Source organism: Aethalodelphis obliquidens, unplaced genomic scaffold (assembly GCF_003676395.1).
Source record: "Aethalodelphis obliquidens isolate GAN/ISIS:26980383/991018 unplaced genomic scaffold, ASM367639v1 scaffold31, whole genome shotgun sequence".
NCBI classification, from domain to species: Eukaryota; Metazoa; Chordata; class Mammalia; order Artiodactyla; family Delphinidae; genus Aethalodelphis; species Aethalodelphis obliquidens.
Window position 1 is genome coordinate 11530649 of NW_020837975.1, and position 23728 is coordinate 11554376.

The window sequence follows — 23728 nt, forward strand, 5'->3', positions numbered from 1 at the left end:
ATAGCTTCTTTAAAATCAATTTCTTCCATGGAGTCAGTAATGTTTCCTTTCTCTTAACTTTTATACACATATTAACAGTGCCAACAATAATCCCCTTTTCTAACTCCCTCTAGTAAATATTGTTAGCATAAAAAAAGATGAGCTGTAAAAACTCTTAACATTAACAGAAGAATGTATATAAAGGTTATATAACCTATTTTCTTTATTATCTCTTCTTGTTTCCTTTGCAAATTAAAATAAGCAAATGGTTGTTGACCTTTTTGGTAGAGGATTAATATATACTTTAAACTGCTTTAGAATATGTAATAGGAAAAATATTACCATGCATTTTCTTGGCTCTACCAACATTCTGAAGATGTCTGGACAAAAGTATATGAATTGTTACTAATTAATATATGTATAATTTAGGCAAATATTCAAACAAGCAGTGAGTAATGTTATATAAATGCTTGCAGAGTAACTTATTCCATTAAGAGATAAGCTCTGAAGACTCTATTTACATTTCAGTTATGAAACAGTCAGTGCCAATCTGACCAAATGCGTGTCAATGTTAGTCAATAACAGCAGAGAAGCGTTTGGGGAAAACTTAAAGTTTTATTTTCTCTCTTTCAGATTCTCTTACTGCTAATTTGGATACCTTCTTCAGAGAAAGGACACAACTAGAGGAGTAAAAGGGTTTAATGTGGCAAGAGCAAAGTAGTACTGTCACATCCCATCAATCCTCTCAGCACCCACTCTCCGAGAATATTCACTGCATTGGTTCGTGCCGACTCCAAAAAAGATTGTCTCAAGAAATGAATTTCAAGCAGTTTTGGGTCCCATCACTACTGTCTATTTGTTGTAACTGAAAAAAATATCCACTATATTGCAAAAAGATTCTGTTATCCAGTATTTGTTAATTATGATTGAGACCAGAACCATACAAAGTTTCAAAGAAAACAAATGAAGGGAACATCTGAAAGTAATTTTCCCCCATTCTTTGTTGTTCTGCTACTCACGGCAAATCTTCCAAACTGGAGGCTTCATGTCTTGGATCCAATAGATCATAACCACATTCATTGTAGATTTCCAAATAGGAAATGTGCGTTGTATATATTTTGCTGCTGTCCTGATTGGGAAAGAGAAAGACATTATTAAATGGCTATAAATCACGATTCGGCTTAGAGAAAGATGAACACATTTATCACTAGTTTCCTCACAGTTTCCCTCCTTCACTCTCTCACTTTGTATGGTTTACATTTTCAGTTCGTGACACTTTCAAGTTGCCAGTTACCATATGTATGAGGCTTTTTTTTCCCCCAATAGCCAACACCCATGATTACAAGCAACTTCAGTCTGTTATTTTTTATTAGTTCCACATTATACATAAAAAGTCAATATACACTTAAAATGAGCCAACTTGGTTGCAGAACTGTATAACACACCATTTTTTACTTTCCAGACAGAAAAAAGAACAGAATACAGAATTCTTCAGTTTAAAAATTTCAGTAGCCAAAGAGTTACCATCTTCAATCATAACTCCTTTTTAACTTTTCTAATACTCAAATTTCCAATGACAGATAACAGACAATAAATAGATATGGAAAGTGAATTCCAGGGAACATAAATAGTTTAGATCAATCAGGTAACAGTAAGAGTGGACACTAACAGTTCACTACCTGTACCTTACCTGTTGGGTTAATTTTCCTTGCCCAAGTGGCTAATTAGGGATATTCAACTGTTGGTTAGGGAGAGGTATTTTCTGTGGGTCATTGCTGAAATGCAATAATATAGGCATCAATGTAATTAGGATAAAAGTCAAGGTGACTGGTCCTACTCTCAGTTCTGCCAACAGACAAAAAGGACCCACTCCCTCTGAGATGGAATAAAAAAGGGAATTTTTTCAGGTCTCGAGAAAATTCCAAGCTCACTTTTTCAATACCAAATATCAATAATAGCACTTCTTGTTTCCCCCAAAACACAAATGCTTCCATTTCTCTGAATATTAGAGTCTTGCTACTTATAAGAGGAGAATATATTTGTGTCCTCTGGCAAGAAGGTCGGCAGATTGTCAGAGTGGATATTCACAGAGAGGATTCTCATCTATATCCAGGACAATCCATCTGACAGGTGTTATTCAAAGAAGGAGAAGACCAAGTCACAGAGATGGGGGAGAGAACAGTGGCCTGCAAATCCAAAGCTGGAATGCTAGTCATACTAGCTCTGAGCCCCTACCAAGTCAGGCCTCTGTTTCCACACTCATTAAGGTGAAGAAACTGGATAACGACTCCCTCGGCATTCTTCAGATTAAAACGAATATGATTCTCTGGTCCTAAAATGTCTCAAACTATCCAAATAAAGATACTACCATTTCATAAAAATGAAATAATACGTGCAAAACTAAGGCAGCTCTCAGCCAGCACAGGACTGTAGTGAAACACTCAAGCTACAGCTGAAATTCCATGTTTGGTGTTCTGTGAAGGTGACAGCACGGACTGAATCTTTACTAATCAAGTTTTTCCCAACCAAACGCCAGAAAGCCTGTTGATGTGGGTGACTCTGGCTGCTTATGCTGACAAACAGTCTATCAATTATATTGATAGAGCTATCAACAGTCTATCATGACTAAAGTAACCTCATTTAGTAATGGCATTGTATCAGCATAATTTTGGGGATTATAGCTTGAATTAGTGCAGGAATCAGAGACTACAAATACTAGACAGACTGAGTGGTCTTTAGTCTAATCCAGTGTTTCCTAAAATATTACTTAAAATACTTGTGGAAAAAAGTGTTCCATGATCAGCATACATACTGTCCATCTCTGAAAGATTCTCAGAGCAAGTTAAAGCCCATGGGGAATCACTCAGCAACATCCTGAGATCCTGTTTAAAACAACGTATTTCTAAAACTTATCTGAACATATGTGAAATATCCCATAGATTACGGTTTGAGATTTTAGCATACGTTTATGAGTTCCTCTTAGCATCAGACAAAACTGGGTTAGAACACTGGATCTGCCTTTATAACTGAGTGATCCTGCACCCTTAACCTCAGTTGTTTAATCACGAAATTGGGGATAATAACCTTTAGAATATGGCAGAACTGCTGTGACAGAGGAATAAGGTTCTGCATTTTAAATCCTACCAAAAATGTGTGGCCTGCTAATAGGCACCAATAAATCATTGCTGTTGCTGAGGTTATTATTATTGCTGTTATTATTATTATTATTTCTGAAAGCCTCCAAATAGAGAATTCAGTATGTGAATACAAAAGGAAAGGAAAAGAAAGGCAAAAAGAGCAGCCAACTTCTACGTTCATCAGCAGTGGAGAAACTCTCTTCTTTCAGAAACTAGAAGAAATAATTAAAAGTCAGGAAAATGGCAAGTCCATTGCCCAGAGATGATAGGGATAATGCCTTTGGCTCCTCTGGCTTCTGCATTTTCTGGGCTTTTCTTGGAATACACACTTAAAATTCACTGAGCTATGTGGCAGCTACCTTTCCTTATTACTCCTTTTTTACTCTTCAGGACTGCCAGACTGTAATGTAACGCACATGTTTGCTGCAGACAGCCTTTTCTCTTGCCCCCAAACAAGTATGAACCTTACGATACTCAAAAATAATGAGCAGTGATCTCTAAAATAAATGGAATCAATTTTCTTCTTTTAAAATCTTTGCAAATGTGCTCCTATCACACTCACAGGCATTTTAGGACCCAGTATGCACTAGTTCTTAGTTTATCTTGAAATAAATACGTTGCATAAGTCAAATGTTTCCTTTAAGGATTCTGGAGAGCACCATGTGTCCTCTAAAGTAATCAACTGGGAGCATCTGAGTACCTGTCAGCATTTTTCCGCTAAACAATGAGGACAAACTTTATGAAGAACTTCAAAGTTGCCTCTGACTTGTTTCACCATAGCTCAGTCGGGTTATAACTAATGTGTTGTACCCCATTGTGTTAATCTGCTCGTCTACAAGGAGTTGTCCTGGCTATAAGCTGATCTGATGGGCTCTCTCCAAACCAAGAAGTTATTTAGAATCATTTGGAATGAAATGGGGTTTAGAGTAGTGTCAATGACAAACAGATATAAAATAATGAACCCAACAGATGGTAGGTACTTGGGAGATATTTAGACTTTTAAAACTGTATTTTGGTAACCATAGACAAAATTTAAAAAGAGACAAATAGATTTTCTATTAGGAAAGAATTTGTTTATTCTGTTTAACTTAATCAGGGGAATTAGCTTCATTTGTTCTGAGTTTCAAAGGATTCTTTGAAATTGTTCAGCAATCACTTGGCCACGTGCATATATATATGGCTATTAATGGCAATAGTAATAACTATCATTTTCTGAGCATCTCCTATGTGCCAGGAACTGGACAATATCTTTAAATACAGTATATTCAACTCTCACAGCTACTCCACAAGCCTGAGGCATTAAGGAACTGCCCAAGGCCACATCCTGTAAGTAGTGCACTTAGAACCAGGTTGGCCTGCACCAACTTCAATGATTTTCCCAAGACAGCACGCTCCCACATTAGGCCACAGCAACAAAAACTATTAGAAATTATATTCCCAGTTGGCGAAATCTGGGAACAAAACAGAAGAGCTAATGTCAGAAATAAATGAGTAAATGAAAAGAAAGGATTTGGATCCAACATATACACTCTACGCTATCCTTGCTTTTCCAAATTTTCTGGCATGCAGAGCTGGCATGTTTGCGCTAGTGAGTGATGAGCTGAACTAATGGGTAATTGCTACTTTATGGGTGGAAATTAGAATTATGCAGATCTCAGCAACTTCTCATCTTTGCAACTCAGAATACAAGCGGCATACAGTTGAGATATTTTGGAAAGACTGTTACACTGACCTAGTTAGGACATTTGTTATACAGAATTGCTACAACCAAAGAATTGTTGGAACTAGTAGGGACGCTGGAGATCCTCTAGTACAGTTTAGTCCCTACTTTCACAGAGGGCAGAACTGAAACCCAGAGAAGTTAAGTGACTCATTACATAGAGTTTGTTTAAATACAACCATTAAAATAAAGCCAGTCTGATACCCAGAGGCAGGGTATGTAGTGGTTAAAAAGCACAGAGTTTGGCATCACACAGACCTGGGATGGAAGCTCCAGATCAGCTACTTATGAGGATGCAGAGGAAAATAAATATATCCCAAGACTCAGTCTTCCCTACTATAAAATGGGGATAGAGGTACCTACATTGTTAGTTTTATTAAATCTTGATAAAGCAACAGGCATCTGGAACCACACAATAAATGATGCATATAATATAGATAGGAAACTCCCCTTTATAATAATATTAATTGCAATAGGATTTTTACTGTGGTAAATTCCTCTGGGTTTCCATTAAAAGTGTGAAAAAGTACAACCACATTATCCTATTCAGTGCTTTAGTAGCTAAAACAAAGGTCCATTTTGGCAAAAGGATATTCTTCAATTTAATGACAAATATAAAAGTTGGTAAAATGTGTTTTAACCTCCATGGGTGTATCAGAACAAACGCCCTTTGAGCCTTTGCTGTAGTAGCATCCCCTTTAATGAGAAGCACCTTCTGGATTTTCACCTCTTCAGCAAAATCCCAAACTTTCCTTAAATGTAAATGCCAGAGTTACTACACAATATTTCCTCATTTGGGTATAATATAACAAAATGTCATGATAAATTTTCCGCCCACAGTAAATTTCTGCTGAATATATCAAATATAAAATGAACTTAAAGCTTCATACCTTTTGTAATTGCTCAAAAATGTATGACAGCGTCCTTGGGATAATGCCTCTGTCACTGTAGCGCTCTGCCCCACCTGTGATGGTGAATGTCTTACCGCTGCCTGTTTGTCCATATGCAAAGATGGTACCATTGTAACCTGCCAGTACACTACATAAAGAAATAGCAAACTTTTAATATCAAAATGGCTAATTGCATTTGTATTAAATGGCTAGTATTCTAAGAGCAACTTGATTCAACACTACTGAAAAGACACTTATAGAAATATCTATAAAAATATTTATGTATGTGACTATCTAGCTAGAAATTATTTTTTATCTAGGAGTCTCAGCACATCAATCCTTTTTTCTGAGAGAGGACCTATAACTCAAATGGGATCCAGTCATCTTAAATATTTTCTTTATTTCAAATTATTATTTTAGAATACAATTGACCCTTGAACAACAGGGGTTTGAACTGTGTGGGTCCACTCATAAGCAGATTTTCTTCACTAAATACATACTACAGTACTACACGATCCTCAGTTGGTTGAATCCCCAGATGCAAAACCATGGATACAGGGGGATGGCTGTAAAGCTATACTTGGATTTTCAACTGCGGGGAGGGTTGGTGCCCCATCCCCTGCATTGTTCAAGGTCAAATGTAGTCTACCCTTTTATATTTACAAAAAAGTTGCAAAGATAGTACAGGGAGTTCACATATATCCCACAGCTAGTTTCCTCTATTGTTAATATCTTACACTAGTATTGTACAATTGTCACAATTAATGAACCAATTGAAACATTATTACAAACTCTATAAAAATCTCCTTACTTTTTAATCTAATGTCTCTTTTTTCCCAGGTTTACTGAGATATAATTGACATATAACATATATAAGATTAAGGTGTGCAATGTGATGATTTGACGCATGTATATATTGTGAAATGATTACCACAGTAAGTTTAGTTAACACATCCATCAACATATCCATCACCTCAAATACTTGTGGAAAAAAGTATACTTTGTGGTGATAACATTTAAGATTTACTCTCTTAACAACTTGTAAATACATAATACTGTACCGTTACCTACAGTCACTGTGCTGTATATTAGATGCCCAGAACTTACCCATCTTTTAACTGGAAGTTTATACCCTTTGGCCAACATCTCCCCATTTCCTCTACCCCATAGTCCCAGGTAACCACCATTCTACTCTCTATTTTTTTTCTCTTTTTAAAATTTTTATTTATTCATTTTTAAATTTATTTTTGGCTGCATTAGGTCTTCGTTGCTGCGAGCAGGCTTTCTCTAGTTGTGGCAAGCGGGGGCTACTCTTTGTTGCAGTGCACAGGCTTCTCATTGCAGTGGCTTCTCTTGTTGCAGAGCATGGGCTCTATGCAGTGCACAGGCTTCAGTAGTTGCAGCATGCGGGCTCAGTAGTTGCGGCACGTGGGCCCTAGAGCATGTGGGTTTCAGTAGTTGCAGCGCGTGGGTTCAGTAGTTGCGGTGCGTGGGCTTCAGTAGTTGTGGCACATGGGCTTAGTTGCTCTGCAGCATGTGGGGTCTTCCCAGACCAAGGATTGAACCCGTGTCCCCTGCATTGGCAGGCGGATTCTTAACCACTGCACCACCAGGGAAGTCCCATGTACTCTCTATTTCTATGAGGTTGTTTTTATAGATTCCATATATAAGTGAGAACATATAGTATTTGTCTTCCTCTGACTTATTTCACTTAGCACAGTGCTCTCAAGGTCTATCTATCTTGTCACAAAAGGCAGGATTTCCTTCTTTTTTAAAGCTGAATAATATTCCATTGTGAAAATATACCACATCTTTATCTATTCATCCATAGATAGACACAAGTTTTTCCATGCTTTGGCAATTGCCTTGGAAGTGCAGATTATCTCTTTGAGATAGTGATTGCATTTCCTTTGGATATATAGTTGACCTTTGAACAACTTGGGTTAGAACTGTGTGGATCCACTTTGACATAGATTTTCTTTTTCAATAAATACAACCAGCCCTCTGTATTCAAGGGTTTCATACCTGCAAATTCAACCAACTATGTATTGAAATTTCCATCCAGGGTTAGTTGAATCCACAGATTTGAAACCCACAGGATACAGAGAACCAAATATGGGACTTGAGTATTCATGGATTTTGGTAAATGCAAGGGGTCCTGGAATCAATCCCCCACAGATACTGAAGGTATACCCAGAAGTGGGACTGCCAAATCATATGGTAGTTCTGTTTTTAATTTTTTAAGGAAACTTTATACGTTTTCCATGGTGGCTGCACCAACTTACATTTCCAATGACAGTGTACAAGGGTTCCCTTTTCTTCTCTTGAAATCAGGTAGTATGATGCCTCCAGCTTTGTTCTTCTTTCTCAGGATTGCTTCAGCTGCTCAAGTTCTTTTGTAGTTCCTTACAAATTTCAGGATTTTTTTTCTATTTTTGTGAAAAATGCCATTGAAATTTTAATAGGGATTGCATTGGATCTATAGATGGCTTTAGGTAGTATGTTCATTTTAACAATATTAATTCTTCTGATCCAAGAACATGGTATATCTTTCCACTTATTTGTGTCTTCTTCAGTTTCCTCTTCAATGTCTTGTAACTTCCAGTGTACAGATCTTTCACCTCCTTGGTTAAATTTATTTCTAAGTATTTTATTGGTTTCGATGTTATTGTAAATTAAATTGTATTTTTTCTTTCTTTTTCAGATATTTTGTTGCCAGTGTATAGAAACACAACCGATCTCTGTATTTTCATTTTGTATCCTGCAACTTTAGGGAATTTGTTGATTAGTTCCAACAGTTTTTTGGTGGATTCTTTAGGATTTTCTATATGTAAGATCATATCATCTACAAACAGAGACAATTTTACTTCTTCCTCTCAAATATGGATGGCTTTTATTTCTTTTTCTTGCCTAATTGCTCTGGCTTGGACTTCCAGTATTATGTTGAATGGAAGTGGTAAAAGTGGGCACTCTTGTCTTATTCCTGATTTTACTGGGAAAGCTTTAAAGCTTTCACCATTGAGTATGATGTTAGCTGTGGTTTTATTATATATGGCATTTATTATGTTGAGGTACATTCTTTTTATACTCAATTTAGTTGAGAGTTTTTATCTTGAAAGAATGTTGAATTCTGTCAAATGCTTTTTCTGCACCTATTGAGATGATCAAATGATTTTTATCTTCTATTCCATTACTGTGGTGTATCACATTTATTGATTTGCATACGTTGAATCATCCCTGCATTCCGGGGATAATCCTATTTGAACATTGTGTATGATCCTTTTAATATGCTGTTGAATTCAGTTTTCTAGTATTCTGTTGAGAAGTTTTGCATCTATATTCAACAGGGATATTAGTCTATAGTTTTGTGGTGTCCTTAGTCTGGCTTGTTATCAGTGTAATGCTGGTCTTGTAAAATGAATTTGGGAATGTTTCCTCCTCTCTAATTTTTTTAGAAGAGTTTGAAAAGGATGAAAAGGTGATAATTTTTAGATATCTGGTAGAATTCACCAGTGAAACCATCTGGTCCCAAGATTTTCTTTGTTGAAAGGTTTCTGATTACTGATTCAATTTCTTTACTGTTATTGGTCTGTTCAAAGTTTCTATTTCTTCATGATTCCATCTTGCTACACTGCATATTTCTAAAAAAGTTTTTCTAGGTTATTCAATTTGTTGGCATATTAAGGTTCACAGTAGTCTCTTATGATCCTTTGTATTTCTGTGATGTCAGCTGTTATGTCTCTGTTTTCATCTCTGACTTTATTTGAGAATTCTACCTTTTACTCTTAGGCTAGCTAAAGGTTTGTCAATTTTGTTTATCTTTTTTAAAAAAACAGCTTTTCATTTCATTGATTTTTTTTCTATTGTCTTTCTGGTTTCTATTTTGCTCATTTCTGCTCTGATCTCTATTTCCTTCCATCTTCTAACTTTGGGCTTAGTTTGTTCTTCTTCTTCTAGTTCCTTGAGTTTAAAAGTTAGGTTATTTGTAATCTTTCTTTTTCTTAATGTAAGCATTTATAATTATAAACTTCCCTCTTAGAACTGCTTTTGTTGCATCCCATAAGTTTTAGTGTGTTGTGTTTCCATTTGTGTTTCTTTCAAGCTATTTTTAGATTCCTCTTTTGATTTCTTCTTTGACCCTTTGTTTATTCAGAAGTGTGTTGTTTAATTTCCACACATTTGGGAATTTTCCAGTTTTCCTCCTGTTATTGATTTCTAGTTTCATACCATTGTGGTTGGAAAAGATATTTGGTATAATTAATGTTCTTAGATATTGTAAGGTTTTTTGGTGACCTAATATATGATCTATCACACATGGAGAATGTTCCATGTATGCTTGAGAAGAATGCATTCTGCTGCTGTTGGTAGGAATGTTCTGTATAGGTCTGGTAAGTCCATTTGGTTTAACGTATAGTTCACATCCAATGTTTTCTTATTGATCTTCCATCTGGATTATCTATCCATTGTTGAGAGAGAGGTATTGAATTCCACTACTATTATTGTATTGCCTACTTATACCTTCAGATCTGTTAGCATTTGCTTAGGTGCTCTGATGTTGGATGCGTATATATTTACAATTATTATATCTTCATGATGAATTGACTCTTTTATCATTATGATTAACTTTGTTTCGTGTTACATTTATTGGTTTAAAGTCTACTTTGTCTGATATAAGAACACTCTTGCTTTCTTTTGGTTTCCATGTGTGTGAAATATATTTTTCCATCCCTTCACTTGAGGTCTACATGTGTCCTTAAAACTGAAGTGAGTCTCTTATCAGCAGTATATAGTTGGGTCTTGTTTTTTAATCCATTCAACTACTCTGTGCCTTTTGACTGGAGAATTTAATCCATTAACATTTAAAGTAATTATTGATAAGTAAGGATTTAATAATGTCATCTTATTCATTGCTTTCTGGCTGCTTTGTAGTTCCTTTGTCCTTTTCTTCCTCTTTTCCTGTCTTTCCTTGTGAATTGATGGTTTTCCATGTGGTATGCTCTGATTCCCTCCTTTCTGTCTTTTGTGTATATCCTATAAGTTTTTGCTTTTTGGTTACTATGAGGCTTACATAAAACATCTTAACGATATAACAGTTTATTTTAGGTTGATAACAACTTAACTTTGATCACATACCCATTTGATCACATACCCAAAATTCTACCCATTTACTCCTTGCCCCATATTTTGTTTTTGATATCACAATACCTCTTTTTATATTGTGTATTCATTAACAAAATATTGTAGCTATAGTTATGTTTAGTACTTTTGCATTTTAAACTCTATACTAGAGTTAAACAATTAACACATCACCATATTACAGTATTAAAGTGTTCTGAAATTGACTATATACTTACCTTTACCAGTACGTTTTATCTTTTCATATGTTTTCATGTTGCTAATTAGTGTCTTTTCTTTTCAGCTTGAAGAACTCCTTTCAGCATTTCTTGTAAGGCAGGTCTAGTGGTGATAAATTCCATCAGCTTTTGTTTGTTTGGGAAAGTATCTCTTCCTCATTTCTGAAAGACAACTTTGCCAGTGAAGTATTCTTGGTTGGCAGGATTTTTTCTTTTCTTCTTTCAGCACTTTTATATATCATTCCACTCTCTCCTGGGCTGCAAAGTTTATGCTGAGAAATCTGCTGATAGCCTTATGGGGTTTCCCTTATTGTGAGGATTTTTTTTTCTTGGTGTTTTTAAATTTTTCTCTTTGTCTTTGATTTTAGACAGTTTTATTTTAATATGTCTTGGATAAGACCATTTTGGTCTGAAATTTTGGGGTGACCTATTAGCTCCAGGAACACGGATGTCCAAATCTTTCCCCAGATTTGAGAATTCTTAGCCATTATTTCTTTAAATAAGCTTTCCGCACCTTTTTTTTATCCCTCTCTTCTCCTTCTGGGACTTTAATAATGAGTAGATTCTTTTAATGGTATCCCATACTTCATGTAGGTTTTCTTCACTCTTTTTCATTCTTTTTTCTTTTTGCTCCTCTAACTGGATGATTTCAAATGACTTTTTTTCTAGTTAATCAATTCTTGCTTCTGCTTGGTTGAATCTGCTACGGAAGCTTTCTCATGAACCTTCAATTCAGTTATTGTACTCATTGACCCTAGGATTTTGTTTGTTTTTTTAATGGTTTCTATTTCTTTGTTGAACTTCCTATTTTGTTCATGCATTGTTTTCCTAATTTCATTTAGTTGTCTATCTTTGTTTTCTTGTAGTTCACCACATTTCTTTAAGCAGGTTATTCTGAATGCTTTGTCAGAAAGTACATAGATCTCTATTTCTTTAGGGCCGGTCATGGGAGCTTTATCAATTTCCTTTGGTGATGTCATGCCTGCATGGGTGAACTTGGATCTTGCTGTCCACAGGGGCTGACCAGGCACTGGGAATCACTGGGGTTGGTCTGGCATCTGGGTCCAGTCAAGAGCAGGGGTGGATTGGGAGCCTGAGTTCACAGGAGCTGGCTTGGAGACTGGTTCACAGGAGCCAGCCTGGTGCTATGGCCAGTCTGGAGCCTTGGGCTACGGGAGCTGGATTATTATAGAATATTTCTGCTCAACAGAATTTGTCACCAGTTATATAGCACTATCCCATTAGCAATGTCATTTGAATATAAATTTCTTCGCCATAAATGCTCTAGGTAAATGAAGTCTATGACTTTAAGTATCAAACATTAAACATTTTATTGTTTTTTGATAGAAAACCTTCTAAAATATATTAGGCATTCCTGTCTTGAAAAGCAAAGGATACAGAGAACAAATTAGCATTTTCATTTTGATTTAGCTACAGCCTATGAAAAGTGAGTACTGTAGTGTGCTACACTGGCACCTGATGATTGTTATATCTACTTTTTTAACTTAAATATTCTCTCTTTCTACCAGTTGTCTTAATATACTATCCTCTAATATGTGCTCACTCTCCCCCCATCTTCAGTGGAATAGAAAACCAAATGTCAAAGCTTCATAGAATGCTATATAAAGATTTTTAAATGTAAGTTTCACCTATATATACTCTATGGCTATTTCTGTATTACATTGCTACAATAAAAAATAAACAAAGAAATGTAAATGGGCAAAATTTGTCTCCAGTTCCTTTCTGTACAGCCTCCTCATCCAAACTCAATCTGCCCCCTCTCCAATGGGCACTGGGAAATTTCATATGCTTCCAGTCTCATCTGTCTTAAGGGAAAATACTAATTAAAAATAAAGATGGTGGGATAAGGACCTTTAAAATTTACTTCTCCACAAGAACAATGGGAACAGTGGCAAATATAGTAAAAATCAAATTTTTCAAAACCCTAGAAGTTATCCAAAGGCTCACAACAGTCCAAGGAGTGCTTACTCAAGAAAAATGGCTGAGTAACAGTAAAAACAGTGAGCTTTATGATATTTTAACCTAATCATTCCCAACTCCACTGTAACCTTGAACGACAATAGCCTTGCAACCACAGTAAGTGTGACTGTGCAAACTAGCAACCAGGAGACTAGCAACGATTGGGGGGCAGTACAGGTTTGGAGCTCCCCAAAAAGCCCAAAGAAATGTACTTCTCTGATCTGTCTGGAAGCTACCTGGAAAAGCCCCACTCTGAGCACCTGTCATTGTCTGACCTGACTCAGAGTTTACTCAGTGCAAAGAGCCTCTCCGCATGGTGTTTATTGAAAAACAAAAAAAAAAATCAGTGTTAAGTGTCTAATATTACAGTTGCCCTAACCTGCAATGCTAGGAGGCAAACAAGAGGGTGAACAAAAGCTTACAATAAACATCTGTGGCATGATATGTCTATGAGGGGGTTTGAAAAGTTATGATATATTCCTGGGGCTCTAGAGAGACACATACACATGCAGGGCTACGTGCATGCCCAGGGAAGACCTGAGAAGGTCATTATATCTCACTTGTGGCTGACCTTGAGGCTCTGCACAAGCATAAAATGAAGGCTAAGGCAGAGTTATAAATTTCTAGAGCATTGAAGGGGTACCCCAACACATACACAGAGTTCTTCATCAAAAGCTTGGAAACTGGTTCAAGGCATTTATGGAAATCTCTGTCCAATCATTAGCTGATGACCAAGCAACTGAGCAGGGATTTCAGAGGCTGCATACAACAAAGAATACAGACTTTACAGAATTAGTCTAGAAAATTCACTAAACAAACAAACCAGCAGCAGCAACAACAATAACAAACAACAATAACAAACCCTGGGGAGGGTAGGCATGTGATTTTCAGAACTGACATATTATATTACTTAAAACGCCCAGTTTTCCAACAAAAAAAGTTTTGAGACCCACAAAGAAATAGGAAAGTATTTCCCATACACAAGAAATAAAATATTTAATAGAAACAGTCCTGGAGGAAGCCCAGACTACGGCTCACTAACTAGTTAAATAATTTATTTATTATAAATATGTTCAGAGAACAAAAGTAAAGCATGTTTAGAGAATTAAAGAAAGTATGAGAATAAGATCTCACATAAAAAAGAATATTAATAAAAATAAATTTTTAAAAAAAACCAGTAGGGCTTCCCTGGTGGCACAGTGGTTGAGAGTCCGCCTGCCAATGCAGGGGACACGGGTTCGTGCCCCGGTCCAGGAAGATCCCACATGCCGCAGAGCGGCTGGGCCCGTGAGCCATGGCCGTTGAGCCTGCGTGTCTGGAGCCTGTGCTCCTCAATGGGAGAGGCCACAGCAGTGAGAGGCCCGCGTACCGCAAAAAAAAAAAAGAAAAAAAAAGAACCAGTAGAAATTCTGGAGTTGAAAATTAAGATAACCAAAACTTTTTTTTTTTAATTCACTAGAACAGCACATTTGACTTAATACAAGAAAGAGTCAGTAAACTGCAGGGTAGGTCAATTGAGATTATCCAGTCTGAGGAAAAGAAATTAAAAAGAATGAAGAAAAATAAATAGAAACTTAAGAGATCAACATACACATAATGGGAGTCCCAGATGGAGAGGGGAGAAATATTTAAAAAAATAATGGCTCTAAACTTCTCAAATTTGATGGGAAACATTAATCTATAATATATTTCGAAGAATCTCAGTATAGGGGCTTCCCTGGTGGCACAGTGGTTGAGAGTCCGCCTGCCGATGCAGGGGACACAGGTTCATGCCCCGGTCTGGGAAGAGCCCACATGTTGCGGAGCGGCTGGGCCCGTGAGCCATGGCCGCTGAGCCTGCGCATCTGGAGCCTGTGCTCTGCAATGGGAGAGGCCACAACAGTGAGAGGCCTATGTACCACTAAAAAAAAAAAAAAAAAAAAAAAAAAATCTCAGTATACTCCACGTAGGACAAACTCAAAGGTATCCAAGTCTAGACATGTCATAATCAAACTGTCTAAAGACAAAGCAAACCTTAAATGTAGCAAAAGAGAAGTGACTGATTACCTACAAGGAATCTTCAGTAAGATTAACGATGGATTTTTCAACAGGAATGATGGAGGCCAGAAGGCAATGGAACAACGTATTCAAAATGCCAAAAGACTAGTTTGGACATCTTTCTTTGCAGAAATTAACAAGTTTCTCCTAATATTTATATTTTAATTTTGTTTTCAGATTGGTCATTGCTACTGTGTAGAAATACAAGTGATTTTTTTACATAGATATTATATCCTGCAAACTTGCGGAATGTGTTTATTACTCATAATCATTTTATAGTGGATTCCTCAAGATTTTCTTATATACACAATTATGTCATTGGCAAATAGAGATACTTTTACTTCTTCATTTCCAATCTAGATATCTTTTATTTCATTTCTTGCTTAAATGCACTGGCTAGCTTGCGAGTGAGAAATTCTCTTGGTTTATGTTTACCTGGGAATGCCTTAATTTCTTCTTAATTTTTGAAGAATGAGTTTGAAGCTATAGAATTCTCTATTTGCATATGTGATTTTTTGTTTTATTTTATTTTTCTTGGTGTCTCTTACTCTTCTTTTTTAATTGAAGTATAGTTAATTTACAATGTCATGTTACTTTCAGGTGTACAGCAAAGTGATTCAGTTATTCTTTTCCATTATAGGTTATTATAAGATTGTGAATATAGTTCCCTGTGCTATACAGTAGGACCTTGTTGTTTATCTGTCTTATATGTAGTAGTTTGTATCTGCTAATCCTAAACTCCTAATTTATTCCTCACCCCCTTTCCCCTTTGATAACCATAAGTTTGTTTTCTATGTCTGTGAGTTTGTTTCTGTTTTGTAAATAAGTCCATTACTGTTCTATTTTAGATTCTACAAATAAGTGATATCATATGATATTTGTCTTTCTCTGTCTGACTTATTTCAGTTAGTATGATAATCCAGCCCATTCAGGTTGCTGCAAATAGCATTATTTCATTCTTTTTTATGGCTGAGTAGTATTCCATTGTATATACATACCACATCTTCTTTATTCATTCAAATGTCGAAGGACATTTAGGTTGCTTCCACATCTAGGCTATTGTAAATAGTGCTGCAATGAACACTGGGGTGCATGTATCTTTTCAAATTAGAGTTTTCTCCAGAGGTATGCCCAGGTGTGGGATTGCTGGATCACATGGTAACTCTATTTTTAGTTTTTTAAGGAACCTCCATGTTTTCCACAGTGACAGCACCAATTTACATTCCCACCAGTAGTAGTATTTTTAAAAGACAGAAAGAGAAAGTAATAACTAATAAAAGTAATGAAAAGCAAATGATGAATTTCAGCAATGAACAATGGGATACACATTTTTGTTAAGAAATATTTCAGAACTTCCTAAAACCAACAATGCAGGTTACTGCCTAAATCATCCTAGCTAGAGACAGTTCTGATTTATGTAAATAAACCAATGCTTTATAAACCAAAGTTTGATATCAGATGAAAGCTCCATTGTAGAAACCCTCTCTTTCCTTTTGAAAAACGCATTTTTCCCTAGAAATTTAAATTACAAAGCTAAGATATTTTGTCATTTCTGATCTTTCAGTATTTGCATGAATAAAACAAAAATAAAGCTTCAGGCCTCTTGCAGATTATAAACTGGAGTATTATTCCACACACATCACATTTACATACTAGAAAAAATACAAATCATTTTAGTTTTTCACTTTTATTACTCTTTGTTTAACTGCAAGTAGAAGAAACCTTCTAGAAGTATCTGCATAAAGTGAGACTTTATTTTGTTTAACTAGATGAGAAGGCTTTAGAAAGCTCCTTATACAACATCTAAATCAAAGCAATCAACAACAAATTATTACTGTGATGAGAATTTAGTTCACTAAACCAAACAAATGATATTATAGTCCCTCAAATTTGAAGAGCTAAGCAGATTTGAAAACAGCAACGAAGTAATGGGATCACGGATTTTATAATTGGTGTCGTTAGCAGTTTTCTAACTACTTTTTGTTCAATAGAAGAATCCTTCTAAGGTATTTCTGGAAAACAGATATCTGAACTATACTTAAACAGCTGTTTGATTCAGGAGCAGGATGGAATCATATCTGGGTGGGGCTGCCTTTATTTTTGAGGGGAGAGAGGCAAGTGAGGTAGTACCTTAAAAGATCATGCCGTTGAGACTTAGAAAATTTAATAAAATACAGAGAAATACATTATTTATAATTTTAAAAACTTTTTATCGGAACGAATCAAATTAGTTCACCAGAAAACACAAATAAACTAGTTAGTACTAAGAGCAGAATTTTTTAAGCAAATAGATATTATACTATACAGTATGTTTAATTTGACTAAAAATCTTTACATCAATAAGACTAATTTCGACCAGAATTATCAAAATTAAGGTCCCTATTGTAAATACATAGCTACCTTATTACTTCATCTTGCCTTTCACCCAGTTCTAAGAGCCCCAGTAGCTGAAATTCACTAATTTTTATTCGGTTTTAATTTTCAGAACAGTTCATTTCTGTCCACTGCAGCCCTTCTTCTAAAATAAAGTCCCTCAGAAGTAGCCTCAAGCAGCTCTTTGGTGCAGCCAATTGTCTTTTACAGAGAATATGATAAGTGACTCTTACTTGTTTCACTTTCAGAATATTTCTGAGTACATAATTCAGCAGCTTGAATTTTTAAGAGGCATTTGAACCCAAGACAGTAGCAACTCATAATTAACACAATTAACATGACTCCATTTTGCCATAAATAAAAATAATCTTCCCATCTGTTAAGCCAAGCGAACCCGTAATTTGTAAAATTTCCAGCAAATTTTGGTCATGGGGCATTCCCTTTGCTATAGAGGGGAAGTAGGTAGAAAAAAATAGTGAGGGCAACCTATGCTTCAGGGAAACTTGAGAAGGCAGTAGACTGGAGAGCCAAATTGTTCTGCCCAGCAAGCTTTCTTAGTCCCTCTTCTTCTGATAATAAACCCTTCACCCACTCCATTCCATTCTTCAAGCTCATGAGGAACAGGCAAGTGTGCAGGGCTTATAACTCAGGCCTGGCCAATCACACCACCTCATTCCACCATGGTCCCCCCAACTCCTGCCCTGTCTGTAACAGTTATTCTTCTAAGAGGCTGATGACATGCCTCAAGCAGAGCAAATAAGAATCCCTCCCATACGAATTTTGAGAGGAAAAAAGCTTCCTTTTTGCTGGGGTCCTTGAACCATGGCTGCCAGGGGCCATCTCCCCTGTCTTTCTGCACAGGGAAGAAGCAGAACCAAGCATGGGTCAGATGGGTGGGGAAGGAATCTTAGCCTTGTCAAGTACCTAGTTCAAGTAGCCATGACCCTGATTTTTGCAGCATCCCCTTCAATTCTCTGAGCTAACCCAGTTATGTGAGCCAAGATATCCTCTCTTTTCTTTGAGATGGGATTCTATTTTATGTAAACAGAAGAGTCCTAACTAATACAAAGTTTCTGGAGCGACCTGCAAAACATCTTTCGTACCTTGGTTTACACCAGAGATCTCAAGCTGGCAATGAATCTTGCCTACAAGAATGCTTATGTGGGACATGTGTTCTCCCGTTTGCCACAGTCCCCTAAACTCCCTGTTGTCTTAGACTCCGTTGCTTGCCAAATGTATGATACTAGCCTAGACCTGAAGGCAGGGCTGCATCTCTGTACAATAATGGAGTGCCAGCCACAGTGTGGTCCCTGTGAATGCCATCACTCCCCCAGAGGGGCACAGTGCTGTCATTCATGAAGACTAGGCTGAATCATGCCCCCTTGAGATATGTAACATGGATGTACTGGTTAAAGGCATATAAGTTTAGTTTCCCTTGGTTTAGACATCGTCCTTCTAAAAGCACGCTCTGGCAAGATCATTCTAAGGTCTTGAGAGATCCACTTTTATGATGTATTGATCTAGCTGTAAATCCTAGTAAGAAAAATAAAGTGGGTTACATGGCTAACCTTAGTTGACCTAAATCAATCACTAGTTATTTTTTGGAAAGGAATATCCAAGGCAAGGATATCTAGATTAAGAACAATCTACACATTCAAAATGTGTTTTTGTCAGAAAAATAAAACTGCAAATGTAGATTAAGTGGTAATTGATACACTTGGGATCATTATTTAAAGCTTTTTGTAAGTGTCTATGGGAACACTGGTTATTGGACTAGGGTCACAAAAAAGAAACTCATAGGCCAGATTCAGTCAAAAGAGCATTTTGTTTGCCCAGCACTACCTTTTTTTAACAAAATTTAATCTGAATGCTCTTACCCTACAGGACCGGTGCTCCCCAATTTGGGCACAGATAGTACCACTCCCTATTCCCCTCACTGGCTTATTTCAGATTAGCTGCCTTCCCTCTGTGGAATTTTGAGTTTTGCAACCCCTGGTATAAAGTAACTCAGATAAATGTTAAGAGATTAACACTATGATTTTTTTTTTTTAAGTAAACTAAATTGAACTAAATATCAGAATGGTATGAGCATGAACAAATCTTCCAGATTTTGAAACGTCATAGGTAAACCCCCTCACACCATCAACCACCCAAGAAACAGACTGGATATCTCTCCCATCATTGCTCACATTGAATAAGTTTTAAATTAGATGGGAGAACAGGGATGTTGGGTGCTTTCTTCTCAAACAGTCCCTTTGGCACAATCAGAACTCCCACTCTTGGATGTGTCACAAAAACAGGATCAGCAACCGTCTGTCTTGAATGATTTGCAAATTCTTCTCCTTGGATACAGGGGCTAAGAAAAAGGACCTTTTTAGGTTCTTTCCAGCTCTGTGATTCTCAGGGATTTGTTCACAGTCTTGTCCCAACTACTTCAAACCAAACTTTGCAAGAGGCAAACACATCACAGGGTACATAATCCAAACAGACTCCCTTGAAAGGATTCTCAAGATGTAAGCACACTAAACGGCTTCATGTTCATAAGTTCATGGACCAAATCCAGGCCAAAGCGCTCTCTAATTGAGGTTGTTTATTATTTCCCAAGTTTCTGAAGAAACCATTTTGTCTCAGTATTAATAATAAGCAGCTTAAATCTGGAAACATAACAGAAATGCATGAAACTTCAATAGAAGAAAATGACCCCTTCTGAACACAATCCAGTTCTGAACTATGTTTTAGTTTCAAGTCCAGTATACTGTATTAAAAAGTGAAGGCTAAATTGTTATCTTATTTACATTATGAAAAATGCATTTACTGTAGCATTTCTGACAGATATTTTTTCTGTGACCCTTGAGAATAAACACTTAGATTCATTAAATGCATAATCATTTTCAGATGACCATCTAAAGAGGCAACTAAAATGAAACAAAAGTTTTATACAGTAATGTGGAAAAATCCATTGTCTACAGAAATTTATTTGAGCAGAATCTTGCATAAAGTCTGAATTCATTTTTTTGTGTATATTTTGAAGGGATACAAGAGAGAAAAGAAAACAATTTTCCCTAAAATTGTAACACTGAATTTTCTGTCAGTAAATTGATAAACCACATTTTTGAAGCACCCATTATATTATATTAAAGCCTGGCACTATGTGCTATGTGAATTTATAGGGGAAAGAAAAACCTTACAGTGCAAAATAATTAGCAAGATAAGTATCTTTAAATATATGAGGATGTGCATATATTATGCCTACATAATCTTCTAATTTACACATTAATCTATAATTTTAAAAACCCCAAGTAACTTATTTATAAATATGTTTGCAGAGAGATGAAGGATTTATAAAAACTCCTCTTTAAGGATTTGTCATTAGAAAGGCAAAGGGAGAAAACTGTATTTTCCTGGAGACTCCATTCTTTTCCTCTCAAGACTGAACAAAGCGTTTGGGCTCTCCAGCCGTCTGAGTAGGTAGAAACAGAAATCCATGAATGTAGGTTAAGAGGTGGCGAATACAGGCACAGAAAAGAAGGGGAAAAGGGGCCCACATTGTGGGGATGAGTTATCTGAAGAGTTCTGAAAGAGAGTGGAGAGTGGGAAAATGAGAACCGAGTGTGGCGGCAGAGGACAGCAGGTGGTTGCTATCAGTGTGGAGGATGCTGAGAGAAACAGCAATGGAGAAAGGATGTGAAAGATGTTTGCAGCACATTAAATACGCACTCTCCTACCCTTTGCATTTGCTTGAGAGCCTGAAAACAACCTGACTTTTGTGTATCTTCAAAATGACACACTACACAGACTGGATCACATGGAGCTCTAGTTTATATTTGAGTTACAAGCCTTCTTCTCTAAACTTTCAATCTCAAGATTAAATAAGAACTAAATAAGATCTTCTAACTTGATGTCAATTTTGTGTGAAATGGAAGACATTTTTCACATTCTTGGGAAAATTTAAACACACTTTGATTTCGATGGACAATAATTAAGGGGGGCAGAACCTTCAAGATGGCAGAGGAGTAAGATGTGGATATCACCTTCCTCCCAACAAATACATCAAAAGTACATCTACATGCAGAACAACTCCTACAGAACACCTACTGAATACTGGCAGAAGACCTCAGACTACCCAAAAGGCAAGAAACTCCCCATGTACCTGGCCGTGGGGCTGACAGGGTCTTGGTGCTCTGGTCGGGTGTCAGGTCTGAGGCTATGAGGTGGGAGAGCCAAGTTCAGGACATTGGACAACTGGAGATCTCCCAGCCCCATGTAATATCAATTGGCGAGAGCTCTCCCAGAGGTCTCTGTCTCAACGCTAAGACGCACCTCCACTGAACAACCAGCAAGCTCCAGTGCTGGACACCCCATGCCAAACAACTAGCAAGACAGGAACACAACCCCACCCATTAGCAGAGAGGCTGCCTAAAATCATAATAAGTTCACAGACACCCCAAAACACACCACCAGATGCGGTCCTGCCCACAAGAAAGACAGGATCCAGCCTCATCCACCAGAACACAGGCACCAGTCCCCTGCACCAGGAAGCCTACACAACCCACTGAACCAACCTCACCCACTGGGGGCAGACACCAAAAACAATGGGAATTGCAGACCTGCAGCCTGCGAAAAGGAGACCCCAAACACAGTAAGTTAAGCAAAATGAGAAGACAGAGAAACACACAGCAGATGAAGGAGCAAGGTAAAAACCCACCAGACCAAACAAATGAAGAGGAAATAGGCAGTCTACCTGAAAAAGAATGCAGAGTAATAGTAGTAAAGATGATCCAAAATCTGAGAAATAGAATGGAGAAAATACAAGAAATGTTTAACAAGGACCAAGAAGAACTAAAGAGCAAAAAAACAATGATGAACAACACAATAAATGAAATTAAAAATTCACTAGAAGGAATCAACAGCAGAATAACTGAGGCAGAAGAACGGATGAGTGACCTGGAAGATAAAATAGTGGAAATAACTACTGAAGAGCAGAATAAAGAAAAAAGAATCAAAGAAATTGAGGACACTCTCAGAGACCTCTGGGACAACATTAAACGCAGCAACATTCGAATTATAGGGGTCCCAGAAGAAGAGAAAAGGAAAAGAACCGAGAAAATATTTGAAGAGATTATAGTTGAAAACTTCCCAAACATGGGAAAGGAAATTGTCAATCAAGTCTAGGAAGCACAGAGAGTCCCAGACAGGATAAATCCAAGGAGAAACACGCCAAGACACATATTAATCAAACTATCAAAACATAATGCTAAGAGCCATGAAAGGGGACATCGACAGTAACACGATAATAGTAGGGGACTTTAACACCCCACTTTCACCAATGGACAGATCAACCAAATGAAAATAAATAAGGAAACACAAGCTTTAAATGACACAGTAAACAAGATGGACTTAATTGATACTTATAGGACATTCCATCCAAAAACAACAGAATACACTTGCTTCTCAAGTGCTCATGGAACATTCTCCAGGATAGATCATATCTTGGGTCACATATAAAGCACTGGTAAATTTAAGAGAATTGAAATTGTATCAAGTATCTTTTCCAACCACAACGCTATGAGACTTGATATCAATTACAGGGAAAAAACTGTAAAAATTACACCCAAGGAGCCTAAATAATATGCTACTAAATAACCAAGAGATCACTAAATAAATCAAAGAGGAAATAAAAACAATACCTAGAAACAAATGACAATGAAAACATGACGGCCCAAAACCTATGGGATGCAGCAAAAGCAGTTCTAAGAGGGAAGTTTATAGCAATACAATCCTTCCTCAAGAAACAAGAAACATCTCAAATAAACAACCTAACTTTACACCTAAAGCAATCAGAGAAAGAACGAAAAAAACCCAAAGTTAGCAGAAAGAAAGAAATGGCAAAGACCAGATAAGAAATAAATGAAAAAGAAATGAAGGAAATGATAGCAAAGATCAATAAAACTAAAAGCTGGTTCTTTGAGAAGATAAAAAAAATTGATAAACCATTCGCCAGACTCATCAAGAAAAAAAGGGAGAAGACTCAAATCAACAGAATTAGAAATGAAAAAGGAGTAGTAACAACTGACATTGCAGAAATGCAAAGCATCATGAGAGATTACTACAAGCAGCTCTATGCCAATAAAATGGACAACCTGGAAGAAATGGACACATTCTTAGAAAAGTACAACCTTCTGAGCCTGAACCAGGAAGAAATAGAAAATATAAACAGACCAATCACAAGCACTGAAATTGAGAGTGTGATTAAAAATC

The 23728-nt window shown here is 36.7% G+C and overlaps 1 protein-coding gene across 1 annotated transcript in view; it reads right to left on the reverse strand.

Moving 5' to 3' along the window:
- Nucleotides 1–23728, reverse strand: part of KIF6 (kinesin family member 6) — a 387990-nt gene that overhangs the window by 303636 nt on the left and 60626 nt on the right. The window contains exons 4-5 of the mRNA XM_027127150.1: nt 5727–5874; nt 999–1108 (exon numbers count right to left, since the gene is read on the reverse strand). Of these exons, the coding sequence (XP_026982951.1) occupies nt 999–1108; nt 5727–5874 (258 nt within the window). The remainder of the gene's footprint in view (nt 1–998; nt 1109–5726; nt 5875–23728) is intronic.